The sequence below is a fragment of the Nyctibius grandis genome, chromosome Z, assembly GCF_013368605.1.
Source record: "Nyctibius grandis isolate bNycGra1 chromosome Z, bNycGra1.pri, whole genome shotgun sequence".
NCBI lineage: Eukaryota > Metazoa > Chordata > Aves > Nyctibiiformes > Nyctibiidae > Nyctibius > Nyctibius grandis.
Window position 1 is genome coordinate 81566052 of NC_090695.1, and position 18736 is coordinate 81584787.

The window sequence follows — 18736 nt, forward strand, 5'->3', positions numbered from 1 at the left end:
TTACACTTAAAATCTTCTCTTTCCTTTTTCTCTTTGTTTTTTCAAAACAAGTAATGTCTGAAGTGATCTGTGAGTATTTATTTAAATATGGACTAGATATCACCTGCCATTTGCAAAAAAAAATTATAATGGGCTGCAGTTCATAGTAATAAGAGTTGACAATATATCATAAAATAATTATGCTCATCTACTGTTTAACTTTGGAGCTAATTATGTTTAGGAAAGTGTTAAGGAGAATACTCTATAAACATCTTAAAAACAGCTTGATAACAGAGCAGGTGATGTTTTAGATGTTTGTATTTGTGTCACTGGAGTTACATGAAAGGACTTAATACATCATACCAGACTATATAGGTTTTTTTTAAAGTGTGTTTTTTTTTTTTTTTCCCCAAGATAAGCATGGGATAGATCTTTCTTTCCTAGATAGTACTAAATGTGCTGTTGTTTTACTGTCTGTGATAGCTGAGAAATCTCAAACGCATGTGAAAGTAGAGAAATATGTGTGTCATCTTTTTATATGTTTTCTGTTTAGTGAACAGTCACATCATAATACAAGCAACAGTCCTATGCCATTTGTCATGATTTCTTGTAAGGCAGGTCTACACTCCCTGTGAGCAGTAATTCTCATAGCTGAGAAATTTTATCCCATTTTTGATACAAATGCTTGTTGGAGCATCCTATTCTTGCTGTTTTGTGTGTGTACCTTAGGATTCTGCATCCAGGACGAACATATATAGCTCCTCGTTGGTTAAAAAATGTGTTTATTCACTTCTCTGCCATCACAGTTGTTGCATTCAAAAGTAATATTTTGGGTTTTGAAATTAAGATACTCAAGATAAATCTTGAGTTATGTAGTTTGATGGAGTATTTTTCATTTAGCTCAATATTTTGCATTGAAGATACAATTGTCTGTCTTCTTTGTTTGATGTAACTTATGATTATGTAATCATTTACATTTAAACTGTGGTTTAATTCTCCTAGGTTGATAGTGAATATTGCTGCAATTGACTGTAAGTAAGCCTAAATCAAAACTGTGCTCCAGAGTAGTGTATTCCTGGCTACTCATTCTGTAATTATTATGCTTTACAGTATTCTGTAATTTTAACCTGAAATTGGCTGAATACACATTACTTTTTTAAAAAAATTGCACATCATAGAACAGTCCTAGTATAGATGACCAAAATATAGCTTGTAATTCTTAAATATAGTTATTTTACAAACTTAATTTTCCTTGACCTTTTCTTGTGTAGTAAGGTACTGTTTTCGTTGACTACCCATTATTTCAAAGTAGAGGATGGAGGTGAAAGATCAGTCTGTGTCACCTTTGGTTTTTTCTTCTTCGTGAAAGCAATGGCAATTCTCATTGTGACAGAAAACTATCTAGAGTTTGGACTGGAATCAGGTAACTCCTTTCTTTAGTGTTTTCAACAGCTTTAGTGATTGCATGACCTGAAAAATTTATTTCCAATCTTTTAGGTGTTTTTGAGAATATCTGTGTTAAAATGAGCTCTGTATGTCATACACTTCTAAGAAATTTTGCTTTAGAGTGCAGATTTTGAAGGACATCCTGTATATTTGTCCTGCTTTCCTTTAAATAGTGTAATCTTTGCCTAGGTTGTTTGTTCTGTTAATTATATTTGCCTTCCAGTTTTACGTTTAACCCGTTTTGCCTTTCATAGTAAAGTGAAGCTCCTTTACTGAAAAAATAAACGAAATACTTCTGTCTGTAAAAATGTTAATTTTATTAATGTACCTGAAGTGTACAAGTATCAGATATGTTAATAATCAAGTTTTATTGCATTATAGAATGCTAATTAGCACATGAAAGAGCTGTGCTAGACATACGAAAATTTGGTTAAAAGACTACCTGTTGCCTAGCATTTTATTTCAGAAAAGGGGTACTGCATTTGTACTGTAATAAAATACATATAATATATGTGTCTCTGCAGGATTCTCGAATTTCTCAGAAAGTGCTATGCAGTTTCTTGAAAAGCAGGGTTTGGAATCCCAGTAAGTTTCTGGAAATACATTTGTCTGTTTTATGTGTGCATTTATAACTGAACCACTTGGATTTTCTTAGCAAGCATTTGTCGCATGTTTTGCTCTTGTACACGCTTCTAATCTCTAATAATGTGAAGAGGTGGGTTAATGAAAATAATTCATCACTTCTCACAAGTACCTTAAGTTGCATTTGTGTTTTCTCGTTTTAATTTGGAGGTAGTTCCTACCCTGACATTTTGGTTGTAGTTCATAAAATACCGTTCAAAACTAGAAACATTTTTTTCATGGTAATTCCCTTCGTCTTTGCAAGGATTGCTTACAACAGGTGATAGGTATTTTTTGCCCTTCCTGTGGTATGCAGGAGGATGAGTGTGCAAAAGCTACAGATGGAGCTTTTGATAAAGTTGGCATTAGAAGTAGATTTTGGCTTTCAGTCCTTTTTTCGGGTTGTAGTAGTGTTTTCCTAAGCAAAACCATCTGCTTGCTACAGGACATTCAAGTTTAGTATAGACTGTCAAAGGAACATGCCATAGCTTGTGATGTTACATAAATACACAATTGCTGTTGTAGACAGCCTTTATATATTGTAAAATGGATTTCTGTTACAACTTTTTCCTTATATACATGCTCTAAAATGCATTTATGCATAAGTCATCACTGTGGGAGTGCGACTTCGAATTTCTTGCTTGGAAGATCTCAAGTATCATGCAGAAGCTATGGAATCTCTTTATTTTTGAGGAACAGAAGTTTCCTCGAACTAGATTAGTGTGTCATTTATGAATAAACTCATGGGAAACCCTTAACTGAATCCCGTGTGTTTCTTAGCCTTTCTTCACTCTGCTTTTCCTAAGCTATTGCAAGTTCACTAACTTCTGTATTAATTTTCCCGTTAAAATGTTTATTTTTGGACTTTTGCAGTGCTTTGGCTGTTTACAGCAGCAGTTGAGTTGATGATGGTGTCTCTTGGTAGTTTATATGACGTAGATTAAGAAAGAATCTGAAACTCACGTGGATCGCCAGATTTGTTTTTGTTCCTCTTTAATCTGTGTTATTTACATGTCACTTGTTTTTTTTGTGTAATCCAGTGTTTGTTGATTCCATAATTCAGTTAATCCTGGCTATTTTTTTCTGTAATTTTTTAATATACTCCAAAGTTCATTAAAACAAACTATATTAATCACTTAGAGAGACATGTTAATTAGCCACATGGGTGTTTTAGATAAATCTGTGAAAAACTGCAGTAATAACAGTTTTATAGAGCTTTTTAATGTATAAAGGTAGAATGTAAGTAGTATAACTTAAATATCCATTTTGTCTTTGACAAGTTAAACTTATGATGCATCTGTTCCTCTCTTAAAAACATGATCATTAAATTAATTCTATTAGCTATTTCTGTTATATAATTTGTTATTAATTACAATATAAAATTATTATTTTTTTGTTCTTCTCTGCTAACAAACTTAACATCTTATAGGCAGTAGCTTAGGTTTTTTGTTTTTCTAGGAAATAAACAGGTGACTTGTTTTTTTTTAATTTTAATTCCTGATGGGTTTGTAATAATGCTGGTATTCCAGAGTAAAGCTATAGAATACTGTTTGCTTTTTTAATTAAATGTTAGATACTGTTGAGTTGAAAGTAGTCTCTGATACCCTACCCCCCCAACTTTCTCCCCAAGAAAATGCTTATTTCCTTTCTTTTCTTTTAGGGGTCCTGTGTCTAAACTAACCTTCAAATTGTTCCTGGCTGTTCTGTGTTCACTTATTGGTGCTTTTTTGACATTCCCTGGCTTGCGACTGGCTCAAATGCATCTGGATGCTCTGAATTTAGCAACAGAAAAAATAACACAGTAAGAGAAAATATGTGCACATAGGTATATGCTACTCAGTCTTAAGTCTTTTAATGTCTGAAAATAAACAAAGCAAACTATTCCAACAAGAAGGTAGCGACTAAGACTTCTGCTGCTGCCCGCTTTTCGTCTCTTGAGCAGACTTGCCACCTGCCTCTTTCTGCTCAACCTGTGCTCTGCCAGTCTGTTACATTCTTTGCCTTGTAATTAGAGTCCCAATTAAAGGAGCTTTCCTTTCCTCCTGCAAGAGCTCCACCGTGAATGTTTCTGCTTACTGCTTCCTTCTCCCCATCATATCTTTTTGGAAGTTAATATAACTTGCAGGAAGTAGAGGTGCAACCACAAACTTTTTTTTACACCCACACCTTCAGGTGGACATCATGCCTTTAATAAATTTAGGGTAAGATACAAAGAAAAGATGACCCAGAATATTTAATAAGGGTCAGATGTTAATACCAGTTTAAAGGAATATTTTCGTTTTCAGCTCTCCTTGAGTTTGTTAGTAAAATGGTTTCTCCAATTTAACTGTTTCTCTTCAGCATTCTCTGGTTGAGGGAGAAACTCAGATGTCTTTCATAGATCTTGACCTTTGATGTTTAATACATATTAATGACCAATTCTGCAGCATAGGCCATTGTGATAATTTAGTCTGGTCACTTTCCTAAGAGGACCGTTATATCATCTGATACAAAAATTATTTATGTTCAAGCTGCATATTTTTACTTTTCCCCCAATAATGCCCAGCTTAAAAATTAAACTGTGTTTAAAGTGGGTCCTTCACTCTTGGTAAATTTATAACCAAGTACTCTGTGTTATACTTGCACTCATTGTAGTTAAATGCATCCAGACACAGCTGCAAGCTGTTGGCTTGTTGTATCTGCTGTTAAGTTTCTGTCTATGTGTAGGCTGTGACTGAGTCACTTCCTAATCTGTTCTTTTCAGCTAAATAAACTGCTTAGTTTTTCATTTTTATAGTTCTCAATATTTTAAAACTTCTTGTGCCTTTTCTGTAAGTATCCTCTAGTTTCCCAACATCTTCCTTGATCTATGGACATGAGATCCTAGGCAGAAATATAGAATCTCTGAAACAGAAGTTCATTAATCAAGAACTAAAAGGGCAATTAATATCCACTCTAATGGGGTTATGAAAACTAAATCTTTTCTAACTTAATATTTAGAGGATATTGGAACTGGTTGTTGAAGGGCACTTTGTGCATCACCAAGCAAATTATTTTCAAAAGTCTACCAATATTTTGACTATTCAACTGGAAAAATATAAAAATTACATTAAATGGAGTAAAGCTTGGTCAGTCAGATATCAATGTGATAAGGTGATGCAATTACAAACAAAGACTCATTGTCAAGTGATAGGTTCTAATTGGCCTGAAGAGATCAGTATTTGCCCTTAGTGATGTGTTTTTATCAATGAGTAGATAATTTTTATTGACTGTTTGCAGTTTGACAGTGACTAAAGGGGAGTAGTAAACGAGGATGATGTGTCATTGATACAAAGCTCTCTAATCTGGGTGTAGGAAATCAATGCCTTTCTCTGCAGTCAAGTATATGCTCTACTTTTGAAAAGAGAAAAAAAAAAAAGCAAAAGCAAAAAACTCAAAATCAAACTCCCTCAAATCCCCAAAGCTGTCCAAAAAACCCACCAGCCCCCAAGCCACCCCAAAAACCAACAAAAAAAAACAAACCCAAAAAAGAAAAAAAAACCCCACAGAATTAAAAAAAAACCAAAAACAGAGGGAACAAGCTCCCTTTCTCATGACATTACAGAATGGGAGACTTAACTTACAGGGTACACTGAGGGGGGAAAAAAAAAGTTCAAAATTATTAGTGTGGTTCTCTTACATATATAGGGAGTAAGCTTTTTTTGAGTAAACAGAATAAAAATAGTCTTTGTTCCCTTTTGGTTTTAATAGCTGGTTTGATTTTTTTCTTTAGCAGCAGTATCCTTCCCTGCATATGTTTTGGAATCTTCTTAATCAATTTGTGCCATTTTCATACAAATTCCCTCATTCTCCAGAACCTGCTTCAAGAGCCTTTCAGCCTTTCTCCCTGTACTCAAATAAACAGAAAAGGATTATTGCCACTCTTTGGCACATTCCAGTCCCTTAACTCAGTAGGTTGTCTTAAATAAGTAGAAGCTCAGGTAAAAATGCTTTCACAAGTTACTGAAATGCTTTGGACTGTTCTTTGATGCTGTTGTGTTCCCTAGCAACACTAAATAACTAGCAGTGCTTATTTCTTCATCCAAAACCAATGATTTACATGTGTCTGTGATGACTTCTTCTGCAATATGCAAATATTTTAATGGTTTTAGGAAGCTTGATAGTTTGAAATCAGTAAGGTCTTGTGTTTTTTAGAATAACTGTTGATTACCTCATTTTTTCTGTAGTGTAGAAGCACTCTGGTTGGAGATGGAAGTATAGACAAGCTGATTCTGTTAGTGAGGAAGCATTGCACTAGCAAAACCACCAGATCTACAGCACTGAAGTCTCCAGCTGTTTTCATTTCATTTTAGTAATGAAAAATGATTGGGATATGGGGTTCAGAAATGAAGGAGAATTTTAACTTCAGGAAAGACCCCAGAAAATTATCTCCTCTCTTTAAATTCTGCTGTTTGTACTTAAAGATTACAAGAGTACTACTTTTACGTTAACTGTGCAGTTTTGTACAATGCTTTTAAAATGGAATAGTTGTGCTGGCTTTTTTTTTTTTTTTTTTTGTTCGAGTATCTTTGATTGAGTGTAAGTACCAACTTTCATTTAGTCAAGGTTCCTAGGTAAAAAGCTTTGTTAAACTGGGAAATCTGACCTTTGAGAGCTGTCTCCCCTGGTCTGTATAGATAATGGAAATTAATCTGAGTAGCTTTTTAATAAAGCAAAAAAATAGTAATATAGCAGCATATTGCCTGTAATCATCTATCTGAGATGCTGACTCTTTAGATTAAAACTGTAATAGCTGGTGCAGTTTGGTGTTATGCCATCATATGTAAATTTTCAGCAACTGTCTCTTACTGCCGTGTGGTATAATGCAGGTAGCTCCTTTGGTTAGATTGTGTGGAATAAATCAAGTTTTTGGATATTCTGAGAGCACTTTTTTTAAGCCACAACCAGTGTGATTCACAGTATGTAGTATTACTGTTTTGTTGAAACGTGAGTCATACCTATAAAATAGGGAAGTAATTTTCGTATTTACCTTTCTGCCAACTATTTTAAAATTTGGATTTCTCTGTTTGAATCTGTACCTCCAGTTTCAACAGTGTGGTAATTGTGTTTAATAACTACCTCCCTTCTTTTTTTTTTTTCTTCTTTCAGAACATTGCTACATATAAACTTCTTGGCACCTTTATTTATGGTTCTACTGTGGGTAAAACCAATCACTAAGGACTACATTATGAACCCACCCTTGGGCAAAGAGAGCATCCCTTTGTAAGATTCCCTTTAAAAATTCTTTGTGGGGTATTGAGAACAAAACCGTAAGTCTAAGTGGTGCCCTGTGAAAGTCATAGAAACGTGAAAGACTTAAAATTTAATAGCAGCTGCTGTCAAAGTATTGTGGAAGTTGCAGCTGAGCTCTAAAGGGCTTCTGTTATTTCAGAAGAACGAGAATTAGTTGCAGTGTTGAGTGTTAAGGTGGTGGATCACAAAAAGCTGCTATCTTCTGGTATCTCCTTGGCAGTGATGGGTTGTTCATTCTAGGGGTGGAATGCCACCTCACTACCACCTTCTGGAACCTTGTGTCTTACATGTTGGTGTAGGAGAGGAGTGGTTTCACTGAAGGCAGTCGAGATACATTGGCATGAGAACTGACCTAAGCAGTTTGTCTTGAGATCTATGTGTAGATGAAGTGCATATGGAATTGAAAGCTAAAATATTTAAAACATAAAAAGGGGAAGAATTTTCAGGAGGAGTGGTATCTGAAATAAATATTGTATAAGTAGCATAGGTGATTGTCATTGTCACTATTAGTCTAGATAATTCAAAACAGTAGTATTCAAATAGGCTTGAAACAGATATCATTGGCTGACGCTTTTATTGCTTTCTAGGTCTAAGATATGCTTTCTTTGTGATTTTGTGACCGCTGAACTGTTACATAAAACATTGCAAATATAGGTATTTTGTGCTTCCGTTTGGTTCATCAGCTCATCTTAAAAGGAGGGTTGTGCTATAACAGGGTATCTAAGGCAACAGAAATACAGGTTTGCTATCTAGAACTGTGTGTCTCAAAACCTGTAATTATTTCAGCGAGCTTGTTTTTTAGTGTTCTGTCTTCATTACTCAGAATTTAAGCATTTAAGAGCTGTTCTTGTTTACAGACAAATGGATACTAATTTTTATTTAATGCTGTAACAGAGCTACTAAGAAGTAGCAGTAGAGAAAGAAGTGGAGGGCAAAAGTGAATATTACTTGCACATGAACTTCCTAAGTGCACATTGTGTGTTAAGTATTTTTGACAATATGCTTCAAGATTTCTTTACAGATGATACAAACAAAAAACTCTGTAGCAGTAGGTGACCTTTGGAAAACAGCATTACCCTTTTTTTTTATTCACAGAATGTCAGAAGATACGTTTGACACCATGAGGTTGTGGATTATAATCCTGTTGTGTGCTTTACGGTTGGCTATGATGCGTCATCATTTACAGGCCTATCTGAATTTAGCCCAGAAAAGTGTGGATCAGATGAAAAAGGAAGCTGGCAGAATAAGTATGGTTGATCTACAGAAAATGGTGAGTATGGTGGCACTGAGGTTACATATATGGAGTGCTCTGTCTGTACAGATGCTTTTTTTCCCAGTTTGTTACGTCCTCTGTGGCACCAGAGCTGAAATCTGAATGAGGCTTCCTAACTAATCTCCTATAAAAAGAGTACCATTACAGAGAAATTTTGCAAATTAAAATATGCACAGGTGTATCATCCATATAATGCAGATGGCTTGTCTTAAGTTATTCAGAAGTTGTTATAAAAGATCCCTTCATGAATTGTTCTTTACAAATATGATGTGTTTCTGTTCAGCATGAATAGATCTTGGGGAGGGTCACAGGGTGAGTAGTGATCTGTAGCTACAACACGGAAAAAAAAAAAGTTGTTGAATTTAGCTAGAATGATAAACTACTGTTACCTAATCCTAACTGTGCTTTTTAAATTGAGGCAAAATTGAAGATAAGATGGTTATATTTTGGAATAAAATGAGACATATTTAATTCTGTTAGACCAGTCTCAGGTGCACTAATCTAGTTACAAAACTAACTGCCCATCTTGACTGTGGCAAAGGAAAAATGTATTTGAAAAAAATTTTTTTTTTAAAGAAAAGTAATAAAACGTATCATCAACAAACTGAGGAGGCTGAAATTTGTAAGCTTGTTGTAGAATGATGTTACATGTTGCCTGCAAAATAAACTTACATTTTGAATATTTCATGATAGTGCTGCCTGATGATCCTGCTGAGTTGGGGTATATTGCAGGAGGAATATTGAACTAGGCCATAAGACAAAATTTCTCTTAGGATTGTCACTATTACTTATAAACTTGTCCTTGACATCACTGAGTATCTGGAGGTCATAACTGGAGTATGCAATAGTTATTTACAAACAAAGTGGCTAGCAATTTGCTTCAGAAAAAAGGTTAGGAAATACAGGTGGTAGCGAGTGGCTAGGACAGAACTGTGCTGATTGCTGTGAATGCATAATTTTAGTTTTGGGAGTTTCGTCCTATCTATAAAACGGTAATGTCTTCTGTATGTGGAGTATCCTAAACCCATTTATCCAGTATCTCTGTATTTTCTCTTTAAGAAGGCCATGACCACAAAATTGAGGTCCTGTCTCATTTTACTAGCCATGTCTGCTTTATCTTCTTCTGGAACTTCTGCCAGTAAAGTCTTTCCTGTCTGTCGTCCTACAATGATCATTACTTTTTAGTTTCGTCTTCTTATCATATTCCTTTAATTATCTTACAGTATTTTTGTCTTATGCTTTTCTTCTGTCAGTGTCTTAGAACTTTTTCTTCTCATGTTAGTGTTTTGATGCTTGCTCATCATGAAGCTCTTTGAGGTTTTAGAGGTATTTCCAAAAGTGTCATGTCTGCCTTCATCTTTTTTTGCCACCCTGTATTCTGTTCTTTTCTAAAATCCAGTTAGCTTTGTTTCATTGCTTGCTTGCTATTGATTTTATGACTTTTTTCCTTCTTTATTTGATCTAGTCTTTTAGGTCAATAGCTTATATAAAATATGTAATGTAGCAATCCTGAGAAAGATGGAACAGATTGGGAGCAGGGGGAGGGATAAATCTGAGTGGATTTCAATAAACTGTAATGTATACCTGAAATAAAGACCATTTAAATGCTGTTATTGATCTGCTACTAATGAAAAATTATCTTGTCATTGTTTTTAAAATACTGGTGTTTCACAGTTGGAAATCTTAAAAATATCTCACTTTTGAAAAGGGACTGCAATATTAACCAAACTTTCATTTACTTTTTATGAGGCTTTGGACTGTGACTACTGCTTCATTTTTGAAATGGGATTTAGTTTGTACATCATGAGGACTTCAAAAATGAAACATATATTTAGCTTTGATTCTGGTGTATTGAAATAGGAATCTTTGAATGATGACATGCAGTTTGCAGAAGCAAATTGATTGTTTGTTTTAACAGAACCGATGCTTTCAATTATTTCCTTTTACCACTTCCTCTCAGATTTGTAAATGTCCTGAAACCTAGAGTTCTTTATAGGGATTTCTTCATTAGGTCTTTCGAAGACAATATGTCACATGCCAAGATGTGCTAGAAAACTTTTAAAACAGCTTTAATGCATGAGTATTGTTTTTTTTTTAATAAACAGCTTGTTTTTCCTAGACATGTTCATAAAGGTTTGCTTTGATCAGCAAAAAGTCATGAATTACTCTCTTCTGTTTTCCCAGGTGGCTCGGGTATTCTATTATCTTTGTGTAATTGCACTGCAGTATGTTGCACCATTGGTAATGCTCCTTCACACAACTCTGCTCTTGAAAACACTAGGTAGGCAAAATCGGATCAACAAAAATGTGTTCTCTTCTACACAGGGCTGTTATATTTTCAGCTTACTAAAGAGAATTAAAATGTATGGGTATTCATAATACAGAAATACATTCTGGTTTCCTGCAATTTAAAACATACTGATGTGTGGCTTTTAAGCTGTCCTCTTCTGTTGCTGCTATTGACATCTTTCAATTATATGCTAATTTGTTTGATTTATTTCTGAGAAACTCTGTAATACAACAAATTAAGCTGTTTACTGCTGTTGAAACGTTTGTCTTTTAAAAAGTATCTTAAAAATGAGCTGTGTAAAGCATTATTGATTTAACCTTATGAGGATCTGATAAAGGATTTTTTTTCAGCTTTTCAATCTAAAGTGGGCTTCTTGAACAGAAATTGTGAGATATAGGGTTCATTTCGTTATTGGGAGATCTGATGTCACTTTGTTGGTGGTTTTTTTTTTTCCTTTCTTTCTTCTGAGGGATGTCTTTCACAGCCTGCCATGCAGTCGTGGCATTCTTTTTGCAAAATGTCAATGGAGAGAGGTAGGCTTTATTAGGCTGTGATTCATCTCATTCTGGAGTAGACATCTGCATCTGGTGAGATGAATCATACCCAGCACTGACAGGGATCCCAAGGCAACTATATCACTATGTGTATAGTTAACATAGATAGCTATGTAGATGTCAGGATGTCAAAAGGTAAGATGAATCCTACCCTAATAGCTTACTAGTATGATCAGGAAACCATGCAGATGAATACAGTTAGTATTTGCTAAGTTGTAAAAACTTCAAGTTTTTTTTATGTGAGAGAAAAATATATCTAGGATGGTCTATAGAGTGATAGAAATAACAGAACTTGAATTTAATTCTACAAAAATCTGTTACTCGTTTCTTTTTAACAGGTAATTATTCTTGGGGCATCTACCCGGAACTGAATTCTGACACTCCAGTAGAAAACATTCTGCTTCCCAATTCAGTTAATTCTGAGTCTCCACCTGCTGATGGAAAGATGAAAGTAACTGTAGTACAAATAACAATGGCTTTGGGAAGCCTAAAGAATATTTTCACTCCTCTCCTGTTCCGGGGACTCCTGTCTTTCCTCACCTGGTGGATTGCTGCTTGCCTCTTTTCTACAAGCCTTTTCGGGCTTTTCTATCACCAGTACCTGACTGTGGCATGAACAGGTCAACTGACAAAGCAAGTGTGAGGTCAAATACTAGATACAAACCCAGGTACCCAAGAGGAGACGAAGAGAAAAGAAGAAAACTATACATGAAGAGAAAACATATCAGAATTTTTTTTAAACACTTCCTCTGTGTTCTCAGGGTGAATATTCGTATAATGTTTAAAATCGCAACTGGGTTTGTTATTTTTGTTACCCAAGTGGTAGGTAACTAATTGAATTATAGTATCGGGACTGACCGACGTTATTTTGTGGCAGGTTGTGGTGAGCGTGCTGAAAAGATAAGACCTCTGAGTATCTTGGTTTCCATAAACAGCAAGCCAACCTCAAAACTTTGTGTTTTAAGCATCAACAGTCAGTGACTGAATTGTGTTGGAAGGGTACTGGTTATAGCGGTGGCTGCCTATCGTTTAAATCTTGAATCTGAGCCATACAATGAAAGGAGAGAGGGGATTTAAAAAAAATCTGTTGGATAGTTATCAGTCACTTTTCTCCATGAAAAATGAAATAATCCAACAGGACAAAAGAGATACTGTATATTACAGTAAGGAAAGTTATATAAAATTTAAATTTAACAGGAATAGATATACAGACCTGACAGGTATTGCTGCCTAAATATTTTGCAGGAATGCTTGTGCGGTAAGAGGAGAGTTATAAAAAATATATTATTTCAGTCCCTGCAGTCATTTTGAAGTAATGGCCATCTGTATTGGTGCTAATATTGATCCACAGATTCCATTTGGATCTTTTAAATTTCTTCTTTTCAGGTAACAGATAAATTCCATTGAATTCACAAAATAATAGTAGTAGATTAGTGACACCAATCGAACATTTCAAAACAAAACGGTTTAATCCTGCTGACTGAGAGTTTATGTATCTGTGTAATGTACATATAAATATATATTATATATTAAATATATAATATATATGAAGTTATAAAGTATGGAAACTTTATTTTAAATTACTGAATGTATTTTACAGGGCCGTGGGAGAGGGATATATGTGTATCTAGTAATTTCAAGATCCCTTTTGAAATGAAAATTAAATTTTTTTTGAAAGTTCAGTTGAAAGGGCTATTTGTTTTTGGTGCCTCTTCAAAGGTACTTAGCTATACAGAGAACTTATGCTCTTTTGGAAGAAAAGATCTACTTAAACTCTTAATCTTGAAACTTCTGCTCTGTCAGATCATCATCTTTTGCCACTCTGATCTGTGTTAACTTGGCCATACATTAATGACTAATATATCTTGGCTTCAGAAATAGATTTTCTGTATAATAAAACAGCTATAGCAAGAAGGAGCAAAGCATTAATTTTACCAGTTTTGCTTAACCGGAGGGGTAGATTCCAAATATAAAACCATTGCAAAACAAAGTAGAATGACAATTTTTCAGATGTTTTGTGTAATTGCAAAACAAGAATGGGGATATATATGCAGTAGCATTTTTAAAAAGTTAATATTACACTTTGCAGAGGTCAGTGGGTTTTTTAACTAATACTTGCTGTTTTTATGTTACTGTTCTTTTTCTCTTAAATTTGTGTACAGCTTTGGCATATAATAAGCATTTATAAATGGAAAAGCTTAACTAAATATTTAATATGTAGCAAACCTGCCATATGGGAAAATGAACTGTCAGTGAATGCAGAAAATCAAGAATTTAAGCTGGTGATAAACTGTCTTACTGTGTTGAATGCCTTTTAAGTTATTTATTAGTTTATTAAATTGCACTTACTGATACTAGGGAAAGATTTATGTATGCCAGCTAGTACCGACCGCATGTGTTTGGGATGTTTGAGAACACCTTGCATGATTCTACCAGTTTCATTGCAGTATAGTGTTTCAGTGCTACTGGTGCTGCAAGCTTTGTTTTTTCACACCAACTTTTCATAACTAATGGGGTCAAAGGCTTAACTGTGTGAACTGGCCTGAAGAAAAATATTTGGCTTCATAGATTCAGATCTTGAAACATTCCTAGGAAATGTCTTTCAGATGAATAGAATGACAAAATATGACAGGTCCAGCAATACTGGATCCACTTTCTGTTAGTTTGAGATGTATCATTGCTAATAGAATTAATAAGGACAGCTTTTAAGTTATAGTTAGGTATCTAATGTTAATGTTTTATTCGGGAAAATAAAACAGTGTAGTCCAGTTTGATTCTGATGGTGAACTTGGCTGAAGCAGCTCACTGTGTAGGAGGTGTCACCTGCTGTTGCAATCTGAAGGATAGGAATAAACTTTGGATACTGGAGAAGACTTCAAAATAATGTTAAGTAACAAGTTTCTGTTGGCATAGATGCTTACTCTGAAAGCCCGTAAGTAAAAGTGAACTGTAGTTATATAATATTGCATTCAGCAAAGCAATTGATTTTGTGTGTAGCTGAGCTTCGCAGAGCTTTTGATAAGAGCTCACTCTGTCTTACTCTTCAGATGTCACACTGATCACCGTGAAAAATAGGCACCTGGATGTTGCTAATGTTAAGATCAACACTTCTGGCCATTGCTGTTTCATTGTTCTGCAGAACTGAATGGTTGACCTTCTGGTCAGCAGTCTGATCTGAGCGGGAGGTGGTCTTTCTTTAGATCCATTTAATCCTTACATGAGTCTAGGAGGCTTATTAAAAACTAAAATATAGCAATAAACGTCTTTGAAATGTGAGGTGACAGTGAAAATGGAGCGTATTGCTATGGTCGTGAGCAGTGCTTCCTACAACTACCTGATATGCTCAAAAGTGACTTTTAAAGGACAATGGCAACCCTGATTATGTAGGCCTCAAAGGACTGTCTGCTCACTTCTTCAGTAAGTTCTTTAAATTTAGTAAGTTCCTGTAAAACAGCAGGTGGCAAAAGCTTCCCCCCGCCCCCACCATGGAAACCTTTATAATGGAGACCCCACCTGGGTGGGTGGGGGGAAGCGTCTTACAGAAATAGAAAAGCATGTAAAATGTGTCTGAGAGGTTAGTAGTTTTTATTCAGGGTTCTTAAACATTTTGTCATGCTTTTTGCCCACTACCTGCTTAATTTCTGACACATTTTGAAAGGAAGAGATGCCTTTGAGAAGGAATCAACATTTCTTTCTTCCTTCCTCAGTTCAGATCTCCTTTTCTCGCTCCAGTAATGTGACTTCTTAGCTTGGCTCCTTTTTCCTGTCCCCAGCTTTTTCCCTACATTCCCTACGCAGCACTGACTGGCATAAGTTAGTTCAGGATTGTATTTTGACTTTTATTGTTTTGGTTTAAATTAATCTATTTTTGAAGGGTTAGTTCCTTTAAATAGTATAAATAACTTTGAATTCCAGCTGAAATATGAGCAAACTTGTTAATGATTTTTTAAACACTGCACTTTTATTATGGAAGTCCCTTTAGACAAAGTATTAAGGTAGTGATAAATCCAAGTCTTCCAGCAAGTTCAGGCAAGTCCAAACATAACACTTAGGCTATTTCTGAGCTTGGAGAAGTTGATTAGGAAAAGGAGAATGGATTATAACAACCCTATTCTTCCACTTTGCAGGCTATGTCTCAGGCAGCACTTGTCCTCTTTTGATACCTTCTCAAGCTATAGGGTTTGCCAGGTTTTGAGGTATTTTTCGTTGCACAGTTTTTCCTCTTCCAGACTTCTTTTGCACAAGTATCAACAGATAAAGTCACGGGGCAAAAGCAGGTAGTATCAGTACAAGAGAACATCCTTGTACAAAAAGACATACTTTAGAAAATTAGTTTCTGTCGCAGTTGTTCTTCACCTTCTTTGAGTCACAGGTACTGGAGGATGTGTGAAAAGAGATGCATGCTTACCGGGGTTGTGAAGTCAAGCTCGCTTACAAACAAAAACACCACCAAGACAGATGAATGTAACAATTAGGGAGCATAACCTCAGTGTATAAAATGGTTAGTGAGTACAGAAATTTCAACTAACCTCAAAGTTTTGTATTTTGTCACAGTAACTACAACTAAATGGTAATAGAGCTCTTGGATTTACTGCATAGAAAATTTACAGTGTCTAATTTTAAAGCTGTTGTAAGGCTCTACAAGGTAAAAGGCCTTATGCCTCTTTATTTTCAAAGGCCTCTGTTTTCTTTTAACACTAGCTTGTTTCTCCAGAGAAGATTTTGACAGTTTTTAAATGCTATGCTTCATGTTTTGTCATATGACACAAGTTGCACATTTATTTGCTAGCTACAAAAATTCTAGACTTAACCCCACAGTTCATTTTGTCACTTCAAAGTTACTGGAATATTTTAGTTAAGATAGAAGAACTAAGTGCATGGTGAAAAGTGGAAACATGGAATGAAAATGAGGCCAAAGAAAATTGTGTGTTGTCTTGGAGGAATCTTTCTATTATGGCTGAGCAAAATCTTAACAACAAGAAGGCAACAGCAGGTCACTTGTATCCGAAATCAAATACTAGATGTGAATGTTTACCATTATGAGTAAATAAGACTGTTATTTTCAGCATCTGCAGCCTAAGTCCTAAATCCCAAATGGTAAATTAAGAGCAATATTTCGACCTCACTGATATTTATTCTGAAGAGCATCTAGGCAACAAGTATTGAAGCCAAATGTCTGATCTAGTTACTCAAGCTGATGCAGAGTAGTCAGTCTGTGCTTCGGAGTGATTTTTGTGCAACTTCTTCTTTAGGAAGGTCTGCCGTGGTTTGTGGCTTTGGCAGCGTTGCACTGAAATGACGGCGTGTCTCATCTCCACTCCTAATACTAGACTGAAAGGTCTTCCTCCTCTGTGGGAGAGATCGTGAGGCCAAGATGTTATTTCAAGGCTGCTTTTACTGACATCTGTATATGCTGCACGTAACTTTGTTCAAGTCTCTCACTGTGGACTGCCAGGAGAGTAATGCTGCACTGGCCATTGTTTTGCGTGCCAGTGTATATGTATTTTTATAACTTTGATTTCAATGGCGTTTTTAATTGAAATTATTTTTAATCCTGATACCATGGATCATCTTTTCATTTTTTTTAATTAATACCAGTGCCTGCAACTAGAAGTCAAATACTTCTACAGTAAATTTTTTTTAAAACATGATGTCCAGACTGAAGTATTAACAAGTATGCAGTTTTATATTGAAGTGTGAAATCCACATGTAAATACCAAACTTTTTCCATGTGTGATAACACATCAGTCAAGAATCCTTATTCAGATTTGCAGCATTTCTTTCAACAACATTCTATCTGTATGACTCTGCTATTTATAAAACAAACAAACACCTCGGTAGAGTTTTGAGAGTAGCTTTTTACAAACCCCTTAGTAGTGGGCCATTTCTATTTATTTTATGATGCTGCGAAGTATTTTTTAAAACCTGGCTTAAAATATCCTGTGTTTAGAAGTCAACCTTGTTCTCTTTTCCTCTATTCATTGTAACTCTGCTTCCTGTATATGTTGTAAGCTTCCAGAATGCATATTTATGGTATTTTTGGTAAAAAACCTAGGATAAAGAAAAACGCACCAAAAATTTTATTTCGTAAGTGCAGTTCATCCCCATGTCATGACGTGCCAACAAAGAGTTTTTATTTTTCCCATCTTCAATCATTCCTTTGTCCTGTTGTTAAAAACCTTTCACGTTTTCAGGATGTAGGGTTTTCTAGGAAGAGCGCATGTGGGGAAACACTCTGTAACAGCAATCATGGGAAACTTTGTCTAACGTTTCAGTCTTCCCATTTATGTGAGCAAACATTAATGTAAAGATGCTATTAAATAATTTAAGCCTAAAATTTCTCATGAGGTAGAGTTGTCACAAGTTGCACAGGGAACATCCTCCAAGTTGTAAATATTTTACTTTAATTATGACTCTTTGTTGCTAGGAACGCACAGAAGTTCAGTGGTGGTGTTCTGTTGATAGTCTTTTTTGTCTTTTTAAGTGAAAAGCACATAATACTTCCTACTCTAGAACAAACCTAAGAACAAAAGGCTCCCCTCCCTTCATTTCACTATTTGCCAAATGGGAAAGACTCTGATGTTATTTGTGTAAATTCTGGCTTCCTCTTATTCCTAAATTACTGTTAAAATACGATTTTTATAGTTACAGCTTTACAAGTATCAAGACTGTCATGCTTCACAGTGAAGATGGCATCAAGTGGTTGTTGCAATATATTGACCTGTCCTGACTGGTGTTGCATTACCTGCTGTTTCAAAACAAATTATCTCGTTTGCTTTATGCTTTAGAGCTTCATGGGGATCTATGAACAGGAGAGTGCAGCACACATTGGAGAAGCTGGGGAGATGCTCTATTTTGGGTGGGGGTTTTGTGGTCATTTGTTGCGTGTGTTTTTTTTTATTTTTTAAGTCGATGTGGATAATACTTAGGTACAATTCCTGCAGAAAATAAACAACCTACAATAACATTGCGTTCTTTTTGTACACGATAGACTAAAGTGCCTAAATGTGGGTGGTCTCTAGAAGACATGCTTTAAATTCCTTGCATGTACCTTTGTAGGTATTTTGCTACATTAGTAGAAAATTAACTTTTGGAAAGAAAACGCTAGGGCTGCTAGCCCTTAAAATGGGGTTTTCTGTAAAATAATTGTTTCTTTACAGTTTTTGGCATATAGAATGTCCATGTGTGTTTATGGGTTACTACACATTGGAGGCAAATAAGATTTTTGCAGAAATCTTTTCTGTTCCTGTTACTCTAATGATAATCTGGGTATTACTTATGCCCCGGTTGTGCAGGCACGCG

At 35.3% G+C, this 18736-nt stretch overlaps 1 protein-coding gene across 1 annotated transcript in view; it reads left to right on the forward strand.

Moving 5' to 3' along the window:
* Positions 1–18399, forward strand: part of TMEM161B (transmembrane protein 161B) — a 45761-nt gene extending 27362 nt beyond the window's left edge. Inside the window, exons 6-12 of the mRNA XM_068423059.1 lie at positions 1251–1402; positions 1950–2010; positions 3707–3847; positions 7174–7287; positions 8413–8587; positions 10775–10871; positions 11773–18399. Of these exons, the coding sequence (XP_068279160.1) occupies positions 1251–1402; positions 1950–2010; positions 3707–3847; positions 7174–7287; positions 8413–8587; positions 10775–10871; positions 11773–12050 (1018 nt within the window). The 3' untranslated portion in view covers positions 12051–18399. The remainder of the gene's footprint in view (positions 1–1250; positions 1403–1949; positions 2011–3706; positions 3848–7173; positions 7288–8412; positions 8588–10774; positions 10872–11772) is intronic.
* Positions 18400–18736: the final 337 nt, after the last annotated feature.